This window comes from Rhinatrema bivittatum, chromosome 12 (assembly GCF_901001135.1).
Source record: "Rhinatrema bivittatum chromosome 12, aRhiBiv1.1, whole genome shotgun sequence".
In the NCBI taxonomy this organism is placed as follows: Eukaryota; Metazoa; Chordata; class Amphibia; order Gymnophiona; family Rhinatrematidae; genus Rhinatrema; species Rhinatrema bivittatum.
In genome coordinates, this window is record NC_042626.1 from 77,167,302 (window position 1) to 77,183,114 (window position 15,813).

The following is a 15,813-nucleotide window of genomic DNA, read 5'->3' on the forward strand; positions in this document are numbered from 1 at the left end:
CACGCCTTTTCCCTCCCTCCCTTCACCTGATACTGCCTCTCCTCCTGCATCCTAATATTTCTTCCCTTCCCTTCCTCTCCTGTACCCTCATACCGCCTCCCATCCCCTCTTGTATCACTGCTTCACTTCCTGCACCCCGACACAGCTCCCCCTTCCTCTCCCTACTCCAGCACCCTAACACAGCACCCTGTCTCCACCTCCGTCCTTTCTGCTTCCCATACTGCTTTCTGCTCCGTGACACATCTCCCCTCACCCATAGCCCAACACCACTTCCTGCTCCGAGACATATCTTTCCTCCCTTCCTGCACCTGGACATCAGACCAATAAAACCTGCTGCACCTTCAAATCACTTCACCACCTCCCTTCCCTCTAACATCAGCACCTGTACCCTGATAATGCCTCCCTTCCCCCCTTGCATCCTGACACTGCTCAAGTACCACCTCCCAACCCCAGCACTGCCTCTCCTGCTTCCTTCACCTTGACGACACCACCACTTCCCAACACAGCACCTACACCTCATCACTTCCCTTGTACGCCGACACTCTTCCTTCTCTACCCTCCTCCTGCTCAGTGTCCTGATGGGGTGGGAGCAAAACACATTCCTTCTCCCACCTGCACCCTGACATTGCCTGCTATACCACCTACCTTCCTCCTTATGCACCCCCATCTTCAACTCTTCCCTCCCTCTGCTCAGCGCGCTGTTGTGAGGGGTCAGGCACAATGGTAAGGTCCCCTAGTCAGTATCACCTTTTCCTCATCCCCTCCCCCCCCCCTTTTTTTTCCAAGTTTGTGGGTCTGCTTCATAAGGGAAGGCAGCCTGGTAGTGCCTGAGTTGGGTACATTATAAATATTTCTGCTCGTAATCGTGAATGTCTGCTGTATGTTTAGACTGCATATAGGCTATAAATGCATTAAAAAACAGTTCTTATAAAACAGGTGAGATGGATGTATGGCTCTCTGTCATAGGAAGTGCAGTATGTTGGAGAGCATTGTATACATTTCTGAGAAATATGGCATGGTAGACTCTGCCTCATCTCTTGCTCTGCTACAAAGGTCTTCTGTGTTCTGGATGCAGTCATTGAAATGGACTATAAAAGCAGGTAAGGCCCATCTAGTGTCAGCCAGAGACCCCAGCTGATCTCTGGCTTTCCCCTTCACTGACAGAGTTCCTCTGTGATTATTTTTATTTACTTATTTATTTATACATACTTTTTTTTTTTATACCAGTGTTTAGTTGAAAGACCATCACATTGGTTTACAAAATATACAATTTAAAATTCATAATACATGCGTCAATACAAAGATCTAAAACTATAAAATTACAAAGAAATTAACAGTAACTAAACTTATATAAACTATAAAATAACTCATCTATGCTCGTAGCTTCTGCATTAAGGATTTTCTGAATCTATCTCTTAGCCGATTAAATAACCATGTTTTCAAAGCTTTTCACGTGCCAACTCTTCACGTGGATGGTGTCGAACGTGGCTGCCTTTCACCCATTTTCCTGATCCCCATGCTGCTTTAACTTCTGGCCAAGAGTGCTAGAACACAGTAGCCTTTGAACTGCAAGGACTATTGATATATCTTCTTCAGCTGAGCTTACAGGATAAATGGATCTTTTAAAAAAAAACTTATCACATCCAGTTACTGTGCAGACCTGAGCATCTGTCTCTCAAGATTCTTATATCTTGGGATTGAGCAGTAGGACTGCTGTGTCTGGTGGTGAGTTTTTATTTCTCTTTAAAGATCTTAAAACCTGGCCTATGAAAGATGCCTTGTTGACAGTAAGGTCTGTTGCCTTTGTCCAGCTTCAGCATTGGGACTTACATCAGAATTGGTCCTTGTGTGGCAGATTTCGGTGGGCTTTTCAGAACCTGCAAGAACATTTGCATGCCCTTTAATTACTGGCCCTGGACTTTCCTCCGCCCAAGAGAGCCATGCATTAATGATTGGAGATGAGGCTTGCAAAAAGTCCAGGAGCCAATGGTCACCAGAAGAATGTATTGGCACCTTAACCTTATCAGTAGGAGGGATTCATTCTACCAATCCAGTTGCAACTGTTCCTGTAATTGCCATGTGATTATAAAGTTTCAAAAGGGTTTCTTGCCAACTTATTTCGGGTGATGTTCAATAGTTGTTTCAGGATTTGTGGAAACAGGGAGCTCCCACTACCTGGCTTGAGGATTCGTTTGTGACTCTTGATCTTGCACCCAAAAGGGGAGCCATGGGTGCAGAAAATGCTTGTGATCCCCAGATTAGCCTGCATTCTACGGGGAGGGGGAAGGTGCCCTGTCTGTGAGCCGACTCTAAGACTGATAAGGAGTGGGATCCTGAGCTGCAGTTTTGCATTTCCATATTTCCTCCAGCTTGTGTTCTTGGGGTTTAGACCTTATCGATATATTTGTCCTATATTCCTGATTAATGTTCTGTTTTGATGAAAAACTGATGCAAGCGTAAGTAAAAGTTTAATTATAATTTTGATTGTAAAATGCCATGAGGGCAACTTAAGAACAGGTGGAATAGCTAATGTTTGTTAATAAAAATAGTAGCGTAATTAGAATAAGAGAGCCTTAAGGATATTCATGATGCATTAATATAAAAATGATTTGGTACTCTGGGAATGGATTTCTTTTTTTTTTTCAATACATAGGGAGAAGGTAAGAGTACCAGGAAAGGTTGCACTAGGCTTCAAACGTTTTGGTAATGCACATTCTGCTTGTCATTGTAAGATTGTCTGGTGACAGTGCCCCGGTACTGTTAAGTTATGCTGATGGGTGAGGGACACATTTCACCGACACTGCTCACAAGCTGGAAAAATTCTTCAGCACAAACTGCTGAATGCAATGTGTGCTGCTCACCACAGCTCTTGCCCTTTAGTTCCTGGAGCACAGGATTTGATTGGGAAGACCCAGAGTTAATCTGTGTCTGATCGTGCCAAGCTGCAGCTCATTCAGAGCCATCCATCAGGTGACCTCCAGCAAGCAGGAGCAAATCTGTGTCCTGTGGCTGTTATATGTTGGGTTTCTGTTGGTCAAATGTGCTGACATTTACATTGAGCACTCCTCACAGATCGTGCGGTAAGGGTTTCCTATCCCCAGCTGCCTGGAGTTATGATTGAACACACAAGTTCCTACTAGATGAAGCCATAGCTGGGAGTTGATGGTCTTGGAAAAGGCTGCTCCAGCAGCTTGGGGTCTTGCTGCTGTTCCCTGTAGCACAGGACCCAGCTGCCAGGCAGAGCCCCTCTGGAAAATCACAAAAAGCCAAGCTGTCCAGACTCCCAGGCAGCCACGGAACTGGTCAATTTGTCTGTGTTGGGTTTGGCATTATGAGTCAAGTTGAATAAGGGATGAAATGTATGTCTTCGGCTGGAAGTTTGGTCAGACCTTGCATTTAAAAATCCCTGCTCCCTCTATAATTTACAGCTGAACAATGAGCTGTGATATGAAACTCTTGAAGTCTTAGATGTGAAAATGTCCTGGTTTTGCTCCTTGTTGTTCACACTGTGGCAGTATCAGTAGGAGATTATGGATGTAGGGCTCTATGGTTGTGCTCTAAGGGTATGGGCACCCTCAGATTCTTCCCTTAAGTTTTCTTGCTGAATGAAGTAGCTGGAATGTGACTGCCCTTCCCCTGTGTTACTGGTGACCATAAAAGCAAGAAGCAATCCATGGGATGCTGCCACACAGTGTTATAAGCCTTAGGTGTGCTTCCTTTCTTTCAGATTAATGAGCTGAGTAACGTTCCTGTCCCTGTGATGTTAATGCCTGATGACTTTAAAGCTTACAGTAAGATCAAGGTGGACAATCATCTTTTCAACAAGTAAGTGGATATGAGCTTTTCCCTGGCAAATCCTGTAGTGGTAAATGCTTTTACTTGCCTGATGACTGGCAGACCAGAAGAAGCCTGTAAGATGAATAGGAAAGGTCTCTGCTATTTTGGACTTTAAGTGGCTCAACTGGTGGATTTCTAAACAAGTAAACAGCAATGGATTCATAAAGAAAAGTGTCGTACTACAGCATTTTAACTTCTGTCTATGGCTCTTCCGGCTGCTACTGCCACGGGTGCATGCTCTTAGTAGATTCTGGGTGCAATTGTGTGACTAACCTGCTGCCAATTTGATCTGCAGCGCTAGAAACTGAGCTGCTGCTGCAGGAAATCACTGTGAGACTCCAGTCTGAAGTGGGGGTGGTTTTATTAAGTGTTTCAATGCTGTTGGTATCCTAGGCTCATATGGTGCCATTTCTGGTATTCTAGGGAAAATCTGCCAAGCCGATTTAAATTCAAGGAGTATTGTCCGATGGTGTTCAGGAATCTGCGGGAACGGTTTGGGATTGATGACCAGGATTACCAGGTAATCAAACTTTGTCCAGGTCTCCTTCTGGTACTCTTGTGGTGGTTGATAGGAAGTGGGAGGTGCTGCTGCTGCCGCTGCCTGTTGCCTTTCTCTGAACACAGGCATTAATGTACCCCCCCTCACTGCTTCCTTCTTGCCAAAATGTTAATGTTGGCAGGAGCATCTCTTGCTTGCTGTTTTAAAATGTTTCGATTTTCTGTTACCTCCAAAATCCTGAGAGGTGGGATTTATAGTCCTACCCTTTTGGAAAGGTCTTGATCTTTTAGCACAGAATAAGATGTTAGTATGTGAGCAGGGTCAGTGGCTCGCAGAAGCATCCCCCACCACTGGGGACTGATCCCTGCAGTGTCTTGGGCTTCTATCAGTGATTTAACTGTAAAGGTAGCTTTCCTATCTTCTGCTAAGTTGGGAAGCAAACTCCAGTCTTCCTTTGTAGATTTGAGGTCTGACCAGCATTGATACGGCTGACTTCTTTGGCCATCATCAAACTTTGGTGGCGTCCAAGGGAACAGGAAAGATGATTTGAGATTTAAAATTAACTTTAAGGGCATAGTGAGAGGAGATCTGCTCTGTGTCCTTCACACTCAGCACAGATTGAAAGGGATATGATTTGTAGATGTCCTGCCCTTTCCAGTCTCTTTGCTGTCAAGTCTATTGAGTTCTCACTTTGTTCCCTCTTTGTCGGCCTGATTTTACAGCATACTTTGTCCAAGCTTTTGCCCAAGGAGCTCGATAAAGCCATGGTAGCCCCTGTGTGTCAGGTTAGTGGTAGCTATGTTTGATAGCACCTCTAGGTTTTAAATGGCATTCCTTAGCTTGTTTGCTGCTGATTCCTTCACATTAAAGCATTTTCTTCCAGGAATATGCATGTTTGGCATGGATGAAAGGATCTCAGCTTACATGTACCCTCATTTTCACAATAAAGGAGAGTTGCTTACCTGTAACAGGTGTTCTCCGAGGTCAGCAGGATGTTAGTCCTCACACATGGATGACATCATCAGATGGAGCCCCGACACGGAAAACTTACGTCAAAGTTTCTAGAACTTTGACTTGCCACACTGGGCATGCCCAGCATGCACTATACCACACTTCCACGGGAGGTCTCTCTTCAGTCTTTTAACATAGATATAAATCAACGTTAGGAAAAACCCAACTCCGTGGGGTGGCAAGTGGGTTTCGTGAGGACTGACATCCTGCTGTCCTCGGAGAACACCTCTTACAGGTAAGCAACTCTGCTTTCTCCGAGGACAAATAGGATGGTATTCCTCACACATGGGTGAATCCCTAGCTACAGACTGCACTCCCAACATAAAAAGTGGGCCAACAGACACCGAAACTAGGTGCCGCAGACAAGACAAAAATGGTGCTATCGGTAACAGAGAGGGTAGACAGCCTGAATCCAAACAGGCCCTAGGCAGGAGCGAGTTGGGTTCTACACCTCAAACAGATTCCAAAGGACAGATTGGCAAAACCTACTGTCGCGTTGGCCATCCCTACCCAACAAAATAGTAAGATGTAAATGTGTGGCGAACTCCTCTTCGCAGCCTTTCAGATCTCCTCCACCGGAACTGCTCCAAGTGGGCCACCGACCCTGCCACGACTCGGACAGAGTGAGCCTTGACATGGCCCACAAGACATCTGTGTATAAGAGAAGGAGATGCAATCTGCCATCCAATTCGATAGTGTCTGGCAATGGCAAAGCTCAAACTATTCCTATCAAAAGAAACAAAAAGTTGGGTGGACTGTCTATGGGCTTCTATCCACTCCAGTTAGAAGGTTAAGGCTCGCTTGTTGTCCAAACTGTTCAAGACTCGTTCGCCTTGGTGTGAATGGGGCCTGGGAAAGAATGTTGGCAGGATGATGGACTGATTAAGATGGAAGTTCATCACCACCTTAGGCAGGATCTTAGGGTGCGTACACAATACCACACTATCTTGATAAAATTACTAAGGCCTGGAGCTCGCTGACCTAGCATGCTGAGGTGACTGCCACCAAAAATATGACCTTCCAGGTCAGGTACTTCGGGTCACAGGTTCGCAGTGGCTCAACAGGAGCTTTCATCAGCTGAGCTAACACCACGTTTCCTGTATGAACCAGGATCAGTCCAGACAGTGGGTTATGTCCCCCACCCAGCAGATGGAGTCAGATCAAAGTTCCGAGGGAGGTGCCACATAAGCCCGCACCCCCTCTATGTCCCTTCAGTATCTTTCTGACTCCAGCAGATGTGAGCAGGGGAACATCAGTTCCCCAATACATGGATTGAGTGTAGAATTTCTCCTCACTTTTACCTTTTTTGTTAACTATATTTTTGTGAGGGATCAAGTTCTCATTTAAAAAAAAAAAAAAAAAAGACAGTTCAGTTTTCTCTTAGGGAGAGCCCTATTGGCTGGCTCCCTTAGTGGCACTTGCAGGCAGACCTGTTGCTTTGTTTTTCTTTCTGCCTGCCTTGCTTTCTTCCTACTGCTCTGACTTGGTAGATGGGGTAAGTGTCCTGTGTTTATTTGCTTTTACAGCCTTTCTTCCTGGACTTGTGCTGCACGGGGGTGCACGTTGGTGGCACCAACCTCTTCCCCCCACCCCCCGACCCTTGGCCCTGCAACGCCACATTCCCCGGGGCTGCCGTTGTCCGCAGGGAAGTCCCATTCCCCAGACGGTGTTTTTGGGCTTTGGTCGGGGGGGGGGGGGGCTCGAGCAGCTTTGGAGTACACTTGGCGCTTGTGGCGCCTCAGCTCCCCCGGTTCCCGTGCTTCTCCTCCTCCCCTCTTCCCCCCACACGCAGCATGCCGAGACTTTCAACATGCCCTGTGTGTGGACGCCACGGGGGCCGTCTCTCCAGGGATGGACTTTGCGCCGACTGCCTCCCCGGTGGGGAGAGCAGTTCGAGGCAGGGGGATGTCTCCGGTGCGCGAAATCAGGACCGCAGCGGTGGACAGTAGCCGGCCCCATTCCCGCGGAGTGCGGGAACGGCAGCCATTTTGCGGCAGGACCCGGCTGACTCAGAGGTCTCGGAGGGGGAAGGGGAGCCCTCATTTTCAATTCTGACACCGGTTTTGGACCCCGTGCAGCCAGCAATTGCCTTGCACCAGTCGGAGGAGCCTTTGACCAGACCCCCCTCGGATCCGCCGGCATTTTCCCCGGAGTTTGTAGTCTTGATGCATAATGCCTTTTTGGCCAGACTCTCCCAGCCCCTGGATCTTTTTCCTGGGCCACCCCCTCCCAAACTGGCACGCACGTATTCCCTTCCTGGGAGAGTCCTACCTCCGGGCACCGGCCCTCAGAGTGGGGGGGCGGGGGGCCCATCTCCACGCACCCTGGGATTGCCTAGCAGCTACCCTTGGACGCAGGGGGGGGACCCGGTCACGGATCCCGGTGGGGATGACCCTTTATTGACAGGCCAGCTGGAAGGGGACGACCCCCGAGTCCTGCGTATTGTCCAGAAGGATGAGCTAGATGACCTGATCCCACATATCCTGCAGGAGCTGGACCTGGATGATCCACCGGGGCCCGAGCCTTCGGCTAAGAAGGGGGACCCCGTTTTGGCGGGGCTCCGGCTCCTGACGCGGGCTTTCCCTACTCATCCCACATTCCTTCAGCTGCTTTCTAGGGAATGGGACGCTCCGGAGGCCACGCTAAAAGTTAGTAGGGCCATGGAGAAGCTATATCTGCTGCCCAAGGACTTTCTTGAGCTCCTCAAGGTTCCGTCGGTCGACTCCGCAGTCTCGGCGGTCACCAAACGCACCACCATTCCGGTCACAGGGGGCACAGCATTGAGGGATCTACAGGACAGGAAACTGGAGGTTTATCTCAAGAGAGCGTTCGAGGGAGTGCGTTCGAGGGAGTGCGAGCGGCCATCTGCAGCTCCCTGGCACAAAGGGCAGGTCTCCGCTGGGTGCAACAGCTTCTCACATTGCATGATCTCCTGCCGGAGATGAGCTAGGCGGATAGGTTGGAGGCCGTGATTGCCTACGGGGCGGATGCTTTGTATGAACTGCTCTGGGTGCTCTCCAGGGCCATGGTGGCAGCGGTCTCGGTGCATTGCCTTCTTTGGCTTCGGAACTGGTCAGCGGATTCTTCCTCCAAGACCCGACTGGGATCACTTCCGTTCAAGGGCAAGTTCCTCTTTGGCGAAGATCTGGATCAGATCATCAAGTCCCTGGGAGAAAATGCAGTATATCGGCTTCCAGAGGATCGGCCATGATCCACAAGGTCCTTCGGCTCCTCTAGAAACCGTTTCCGAAATCAACGCCGTTTCCCTACCACGCGTCAGCAGCAGACCTCCAGGAATCCTTCGTCCCGCTCACATTCTTGGAACCGGCCCTTTCCCGCTCACATTCTTGGAACCGGCCCATGGTGCACCCTCCAAGCCCATTGTGGGGGCTTGGAGGGTGCACCATGAGGCAAGGAGGAATTGCCTCATGGTGCACCCTCCAAGCCCCCACAATGATGTCAGGGCGACCCAACCGGTGATCCCCAGGGTAGGGGGCCGGATTTCCCTCTTCTACGAGGAGTGAGTCTGGATCACGTCGGATCAGTGGGTCCTAGATATTCTAAAGCACGGCTACGCATTGGATTTTGTACGGCCCCCCCAGAGACAGATTTCTCTTCTCCCCCTGTGGGTCACTTCAGAAGCAGCTCGCAGTTCACCAGACATTGGATTGGCTCCTCGAGCTGGGGGCAATTACCCCGGTGCCGCTCCCAGAGGTGGGCTGGGGTCATTATTCAATTTATTTTGTGGTGCCCAAAAAGGAGGGCACTTTCCGCCCAATACTGGATCTCAAGCTGGTAAACAAATCCCTCAAGGTACCACATTTCCGGATGGAAATGTGGTACTTCGCTCGATAATAGAGGCAGTTCACCGGGGGGAGTTCCTGGCCTCCTTGGACCTCATGGAGGCATACCTACACATTCCAGTTTTCAAGGAGCATTAGCGTTTCCTCCGGTTCAAAGTTTTAGGCCAACATTTTCAGTTCCAGGCACTTCCTTTTGGTCTGGCGACGGCTCCACGAGTTTTCACCAAGGTCATGGTGGTGGTAGCAGCCGCTCTCCGCCGGGAGGGTATTTTGGTGCACCCTTACCTAGACGACTGGCTCATCCGATCGAAATCCTTGAGCCAGGGTTATCAGGCGGTCGACAGAGTGATACAGCTTCTTCAGTCCCTTGGGTGGATCATCAACTTCGCCAAAAGCAGCCTCACTCCATCACAGTCATTGGACTTTCTGGGCGCGAGGTTCAACACGGCCGTGGGCAAGGTTTTCCTACGACCGCAACGTGCCCAGGCATTGCGGGATCAAATCAAGCACTTCTCTGCTCTCTCTCCACCCACAGGGTGGGATTATCTTCGTCCTGGGGTCCATGGCATCAACTATAAATCTGGTATCCTGGGCCTTCGCACATCTACGACCACTACAGAGAGCTCTGCTTTCTTGCTGGAAACCGGTCTCACGAGATTTTCAGGCGATTCTCCCGATTCCTCAGACAGCCGTAGACAGTCTCCACTGGTGGCTAGACCCACGGAACTTGGCTCAGGGGATGTCCTTGGAGACTCCGGATTGGATAGTGGTCACCCTGGATGCCAGCCTCTCGGGTTGGGGAGCAGTCTGCCAGACGAGGTCCCTCCAGGGACAGTGGACGAAAGCACAGGCGCGGTGGCCCATCAACCGCTTGGAAACCAGAGCGGTCCACCTAGCCTTGAAAGAGTTCCTGCCCCTAGTTCGCCATCGAGCGGTCAGGATACTCTCAGACAACGCGACCACGGTGGCATATATCAACCGGCAGGGGGGCACGAGAAGCCGACACGTCTCTTTGGAAACGGACAAACTCATGGCGTGGGCGGAACTACATTTGGTCCGATTGGCGGCCTCCCACATCGCCGGGGTGGACATCATACAGGCGGATTTCCTCAGCCGTCAACATCTAGACCTGGGAGAGTGGGAACTCTCGGAGGAGGCGATGCACCTGATCGTCCACCATTGGGGGACTCCTCAGGTAGATCTCATGGCGACAGCTCGCAACACGAAGGCCCCTCGCTTCTTCAGTCGCAGAAGAGAACACGGGGCAGAGGGTGTCGATGCTCTAGTGCTGCCGTGTCCCCATCATCTATGTTTTTCCCCCCCTGGCCTCTAGTGGGCAGGGTATTAAGAAGAATCGAGAACCACCAAGGCACAGTGATTCTGGTGGCTCCGGAGTGGCCTCGCTGCCCATGGTTTGCGGACCTTCTCAACCTGGCGACGGACGGGCCTCTGCGCCTCAGGCATCTTCCACAACTTCTTTGTCAAGGCCCAATATTTTTCGACGAGGCAGCTCGCTTCTGTCTTGCGGCTTGGCTTTTGAGAGGCGCAAATTGAGACGCCGTGGTTACCCAGAGGCAGTGATTTTGACTCTCCTTCGCGCACGTAAGACTTCCACCTCCGTCGCCTACGTCCAGGTGTGGAAGGTTTTCGAATCTTGGTGCACGGCACATGCTACACACCGGAATCCATTTTGGTGACTCAGATTCTCTCGTTCCTACAGGCAGGCTTGGAGAAGGGGTTAGCCTATAACTCTCTTCAAGTACAGTATATGTGCTTCAACGGTATATGTGCTTCAACGGTAGGGGAGAAGAAAAACTGATACTTCACGCATAGCTCTCTGCTTCAACGGCAGGGGAGAAGAAAAACTGATACTTCACGCATATCCAGCATAGCGCTCTGCTTCAACGGCAGGGGAGAAGAAAAACTGATACTTCACGCATATCCAGCATAGCTCTCTGCTTCAACGGCAGGGGAGAAGAAAAAAGGATTCGCACTCACAAAGCGGGGAGTAGCTGGCTTGTTACGGCGGTTACTACCCCAAACCAAATAAGCCTGATACTTCACTTTCAATGCATATCCTGCTTCAACCGCAGGGGAGAAGAAAAACTGATACTTCACGCATATCCAGCATAGCTCTCTGCTTCAACGGCAGGGGAGAAGAAAAACTGATACTACACGCATATCCAGCATAGCTCCCTGCTTCAACGGCAGGGGAGAAGAAAAACAACCAATAAGGGCTGAATAACACAGTCTGGGTAAAACAAATAAACATGGGTGTAGCTTGCTTATTGCGGCGTTTACTACCCCTACTACCCCTAACTAATCAAGCTTGATATTTCACTTGGTTGCAGCTCCATCACTGCTCTCTACATTCATGGTGGGGGTGGAAGAGAAATAGAACCAAAGAGCTAAGAGAAACAGATAAGTATGAGAAAAAAATGTGAAGCTTGCTGGGCAGACTGGATGGGCCGTTTGGTCTTCTTCTGCCGTCATTTCTATGTTTCTATGTTTCTATATATATACAGGTGGCGGCCTTAGGAGCTTTGCTTCGCCGAGGGACAGAGATTCCACTTTCTTCTCATCCGGACGTCGTTCGTTTCCTTAAGGGAGTAAAGCATTTGAAGCCGCCGCTCCAGGCTCCTTGCCCCTCTTGGAGCCTTAACGTAGTGCTCCAGATCTTCTGAGGCAGTCCTTTCGAACCTTTATGGACCACTACTCTCAAGGACCTCACTCTCAAGACAGTTTTTCTGGTGGTCGTTTGTTCGGCCTGTCGGGTCTCTGAACTTCAGGTATTATCCTGCAGGGAACCGTATCTTAGCTTTACCGACTCCGGGGTCACCTTGCGCACAGTACCTTCATTCCTACCCAAGGTGGTTTCTACCGTTCACCTGAATCAGTCGGTGGAGCTGCCTTCCTTCTCTTCAGTTGACTCTCGGGACCTACGCAAACTCGATGTTAAGCGTTGCCTGATACGTTATTTGGAGGTGACCAACGACTTTCGGCTCTCGGATCACCTCTTCGTCCTTTGGTCCGGTCCTAAGAAAGGGCATCTGGCCTCTAAGACGAAGATCGCCCGCTGGCTGAAGGAAGCCATTACGTCATCTTACATTGGAGCGGGGAAACATCCTCCTCTGGTGTAAATATCAATGTTTTTATTTTATTTGTCGGTAGTGCTGTATTTTGATTATATAAGTCAGGGCATGTCATATATTCATTGAGATGCTAGTTATTACAGATAGAGGGCATATAGCATCTCCCAGGAACACTTGTCTTTGACTCTTCTTTAAAAAGCCAAATAAACTAAATTTTAAACCTCTTGCTGAGTCGAAGTGTTCTTGTTGCCCTGGCCCTGAGTACAGAAATTATGTACACTGGGGGTCCGGGCTCACTCCACCCGCGCCCAGGCGACCTCATGGGCGGAGAGTCTTTTGGTCTCGTCGTAGGAAATTTGCAGGATGGCCATCTGGAAGTCACTGCATACTTTCGCTCGCCGTTATCATCTGGATGTTCGCTCATCGGCTTCTGGGTCCTTTGGCGACAGGGTCATTCGAGCAGGGCTATCTATGGCCCACCCCCAGTAGGAAAGCTTTGGTACATCCCACCGTCTGGACTGATCCTGGTACATACAGGGAAAAGAAAATTATTCCTTACGTGCTAATTTTCGTTCCTGTAGTACCATGGATCAGTCCAGACGCTCGCCCTCAGATTGGTGGGTTTTTCTAGACAAGGGATCGGCTGCTCGACCTCTTCCTTTTTTTCTGTGGAGCTGTTTCATACAGTTCTGTTGGCAAGTTGCCGTTGGACAACAGTTTTCCAGTTGCAATTACAGTTTACAGTTCTAGTTTCATGTTAACTGAGGTTTACTTGATCCCTCCGTTTTTTCCTTCTTGTTATGGCTTTGATAGTCTAGTTATTGAAGGGACATAGAGGGGGTGCGGGCTTATGTGGCACCTCCCTCAGAACTTTGATCTGACTCCATCTGCTGGACGGGGGACATAACCCACCATCTGGACTGATCCATGGTACTACAGGAACGAAAATTAGCAGGTAAGGAAGAATTTTCTTTTGAGGTCCCAAGACACAGTGGGAGGCCTTAGGGGGAAGCTTCAATTGAAGCATTCCCCACATGAAACATACAACTATAGGCTGTACAGAGATAGGTATACCATCTCCACCTTGGTGGTATGTGCCAGTTGCACTGAGATGAACTCTAACGGAATTGGTCTTGAAGCCAGCTTCTGATAGCTGTAGAAGGAAATCGAGCAGTTTTTGTGTGGGGCAGGAGAACAGATCTAGGGCCTTCTGTTCACATCACACAGAAAACCTTCTCCACTTCATTCCATAGGGCTTTCTAGAGGCTACCAGGACTCGAGAAACATCTTCTGAAAGATCATGTGCTTGCAAAACTAACCTCTCAACATCTAGGCTGTGAGCAATAGGGCATGGAGGTTGGATGTCTCAACTGCCTTGATCTTGCGTGATGAGATCTGGGGAAGTCGCTAGACTGATTGGTCTCCGAATGGACAACTCCTGGAGGAGTGGAAACCAGACCTATCTCGGCCAATAAGGAGCTATGAGGATCATAGTCCCCTTGTCCTCGCAAAGCTTCAAGAAAGGCTTTCCTACTAGGGGAATCGGAGGATACATGTTAAGAAGACCTTTGCTCCAATGTTGGGCAAGAGCATCTGAAGCTGGTTTGCCATCTGTCCTATACAGGGAGTAGAATCAAGGCATCTTTCTGTTGCAAGGGGACGCAAAGAGATCCACGTATGGGGTCCCCCAGAGGCGGAATATCCGATTTTGCTATCCCCTGGTCCAGGAGCCACTCATGGAATCTGACGGCATGACTCAGTCTGTCTGGTAATATGTTCTTCATTTCGACCAGGTACATGGCCCTGAGCACATCCCATGGGACAGGGCCCGTGACCAAATCTGAAGCACTTCCTTACACAGAAGGTACGAGCCCATATCAGCCTGCTTTGTTGACATACCAATTTGCCACTTGGTTGTCGGTTTTGAATCAGGACAAATTTGTTGGACAGCTGATTTCTGAAAGCCCATACTGTGTACCTGATGGCCCGGAGCTCCAGGAAACTGATCTGGAAACAGCTTTCCTGGACAGACCAGAGACTCTGGGTGCTGAGTCCATCTACATGAGCTGCCCAGCCCAGGATGGACACATCCTTGGTTAGGACAATTTGGGTAGGAGGCCTTGGAAAGAGATCCCTCTTTCCAGATTGGAAAGTACCTGCCACCAGGACAGAGAGTCCCGGAGAGGCATGATGACTCAGATGCAATCCTGGAGACTCTCTGTGTGGCCTGGAGCCACTGTGACCTCAGGGTCCACTGGGCCTTGCACATGAACAGTCATGCGAAGGGAGTGATGTGGATGGTTGCGGCTTTATGACCCAACAGCCTCAACAGGTTCCAGGCTAACACCTGCTGGCTTTGCTGAATCTCCTTCGCGATGGTCTGATGACCTTGATGAGGGTAGGAAGGCCTGGCCTGAGCCATGTCTAGCAGGGTTCCTATGAAGTCCAATTGAAGTAAGGGGCTGTTATGGGACTTCAGGTAGTTGATGATGAACCCTAGTGACTCCAACACTCAGATGGTCAAGCACACAGACCTGATAGCCCCTGCATGATATGTGCTTTTGAATAGCCAATTGTCCAGATAAGGGAAAACATGCACCCCCAGCCTGCGGAGGTGCGCCACCACCACAACCAGACATTTTGTAAATACCTGTGGAGCTGATGCGAGCCCGACCGGCAATACCCGATACTGGAAATGCTGTTTTCCCACCACGAATCAGAGATACTTCCAATGAATTTGGAAGATCTCGATGTGGGTGTGCATGTCCTTGAGATCGAGAGAGCATAGCAAGTCCCCTTTTTGTAAAAGGGGGATCAAGGTGCCCAGGGAAACCATCTTGAACTTTCCTTTCTGATAAATCTGTTCAAGGCCTTAGGTCTAGGATAGGGCAGAGTCCTCCTGTTTTCTTTGGAATCGAGAAGTATCTGGAGTAAAAATCTATGCCCTCTTTTGCCCTTCTGGAACAGGCTCGACCGCTGTGGGCCGTTAAGAGGAGGAGAGCTCCATTAGTACACCCCCTGTTGTACTACCAGCCCCCAAAACAGGCTTGGAGGGCAATTTGTCAGGGCCACCCAATAGGTTCAATTAATACCTTCATAGACGAAGGAAAGAACCCACTGGTCTGAGGTTATACTGGGCCATTGGTTTGCAAAGAACTGCAGCCTGCCCCCGATCCATTGCCCCGGATATGAGAAACTGGACTACGCTCCCTACGACCCAGTCAAAACCCCGTCCCTGGAGTTGACTGAGACATTGGCTGGGTCTTGGGAGCTCTCTGCTGCCTGGGATGTCTGCGGGGAAGCCCTGATTGCTGCAGACAGTAGCGAGGGGGCAGAGGATAGAACTTCCTCTGGCAAAAGAAAGATGACTTCTGCTCCAATCTCGCTGACCTCCTAGCAGAGGAGGACAGGTCTGGAGTGCTGGCAGAGAGTTGTTTGATTTCATGATGGTCCCAGAGCTGGGCCACCGCATTCCTCACCTTATCTCCAAAGAGATTCTCCCCAGTACATGGCATGTCAGCATGTCTTTACTGTACCTCTGGTCAGAGATCCAAGGCCCGCAGCTATGCCA

At 49.8% G+C, this 15,813-nt stretch overlaps 1 protein-coding gene across 2 annotated transcripts in view; it reads left to right on the plus strand.

The window, feature by feature from the left end:
- The window catches only part of PIP4K2B (phosphatidylinositol-5-phosphate 4-kinase type 2 beta), a 66,775-nt gene that overhangs the window by 1,648 nt on the left and 49,314 nt on the right, over positions 1-15,813 (plus strand). For both annotated transcript variants that reach the window (XM_029572984.1, XM_029572985.1), the window contains exons 2-3: positions 3,728-3,825; positions 4,261-4,357. In XM_029572984.1, coding sequence (XP_029428844.1) covers positions 3,728-3,825; positions 4,261-4,357 — 195 coding nt within the window. The remainder of the gene's footprint in view (positions 1-3,727; positions 3,826-4,260; positions 4,358-15,813) is intronic.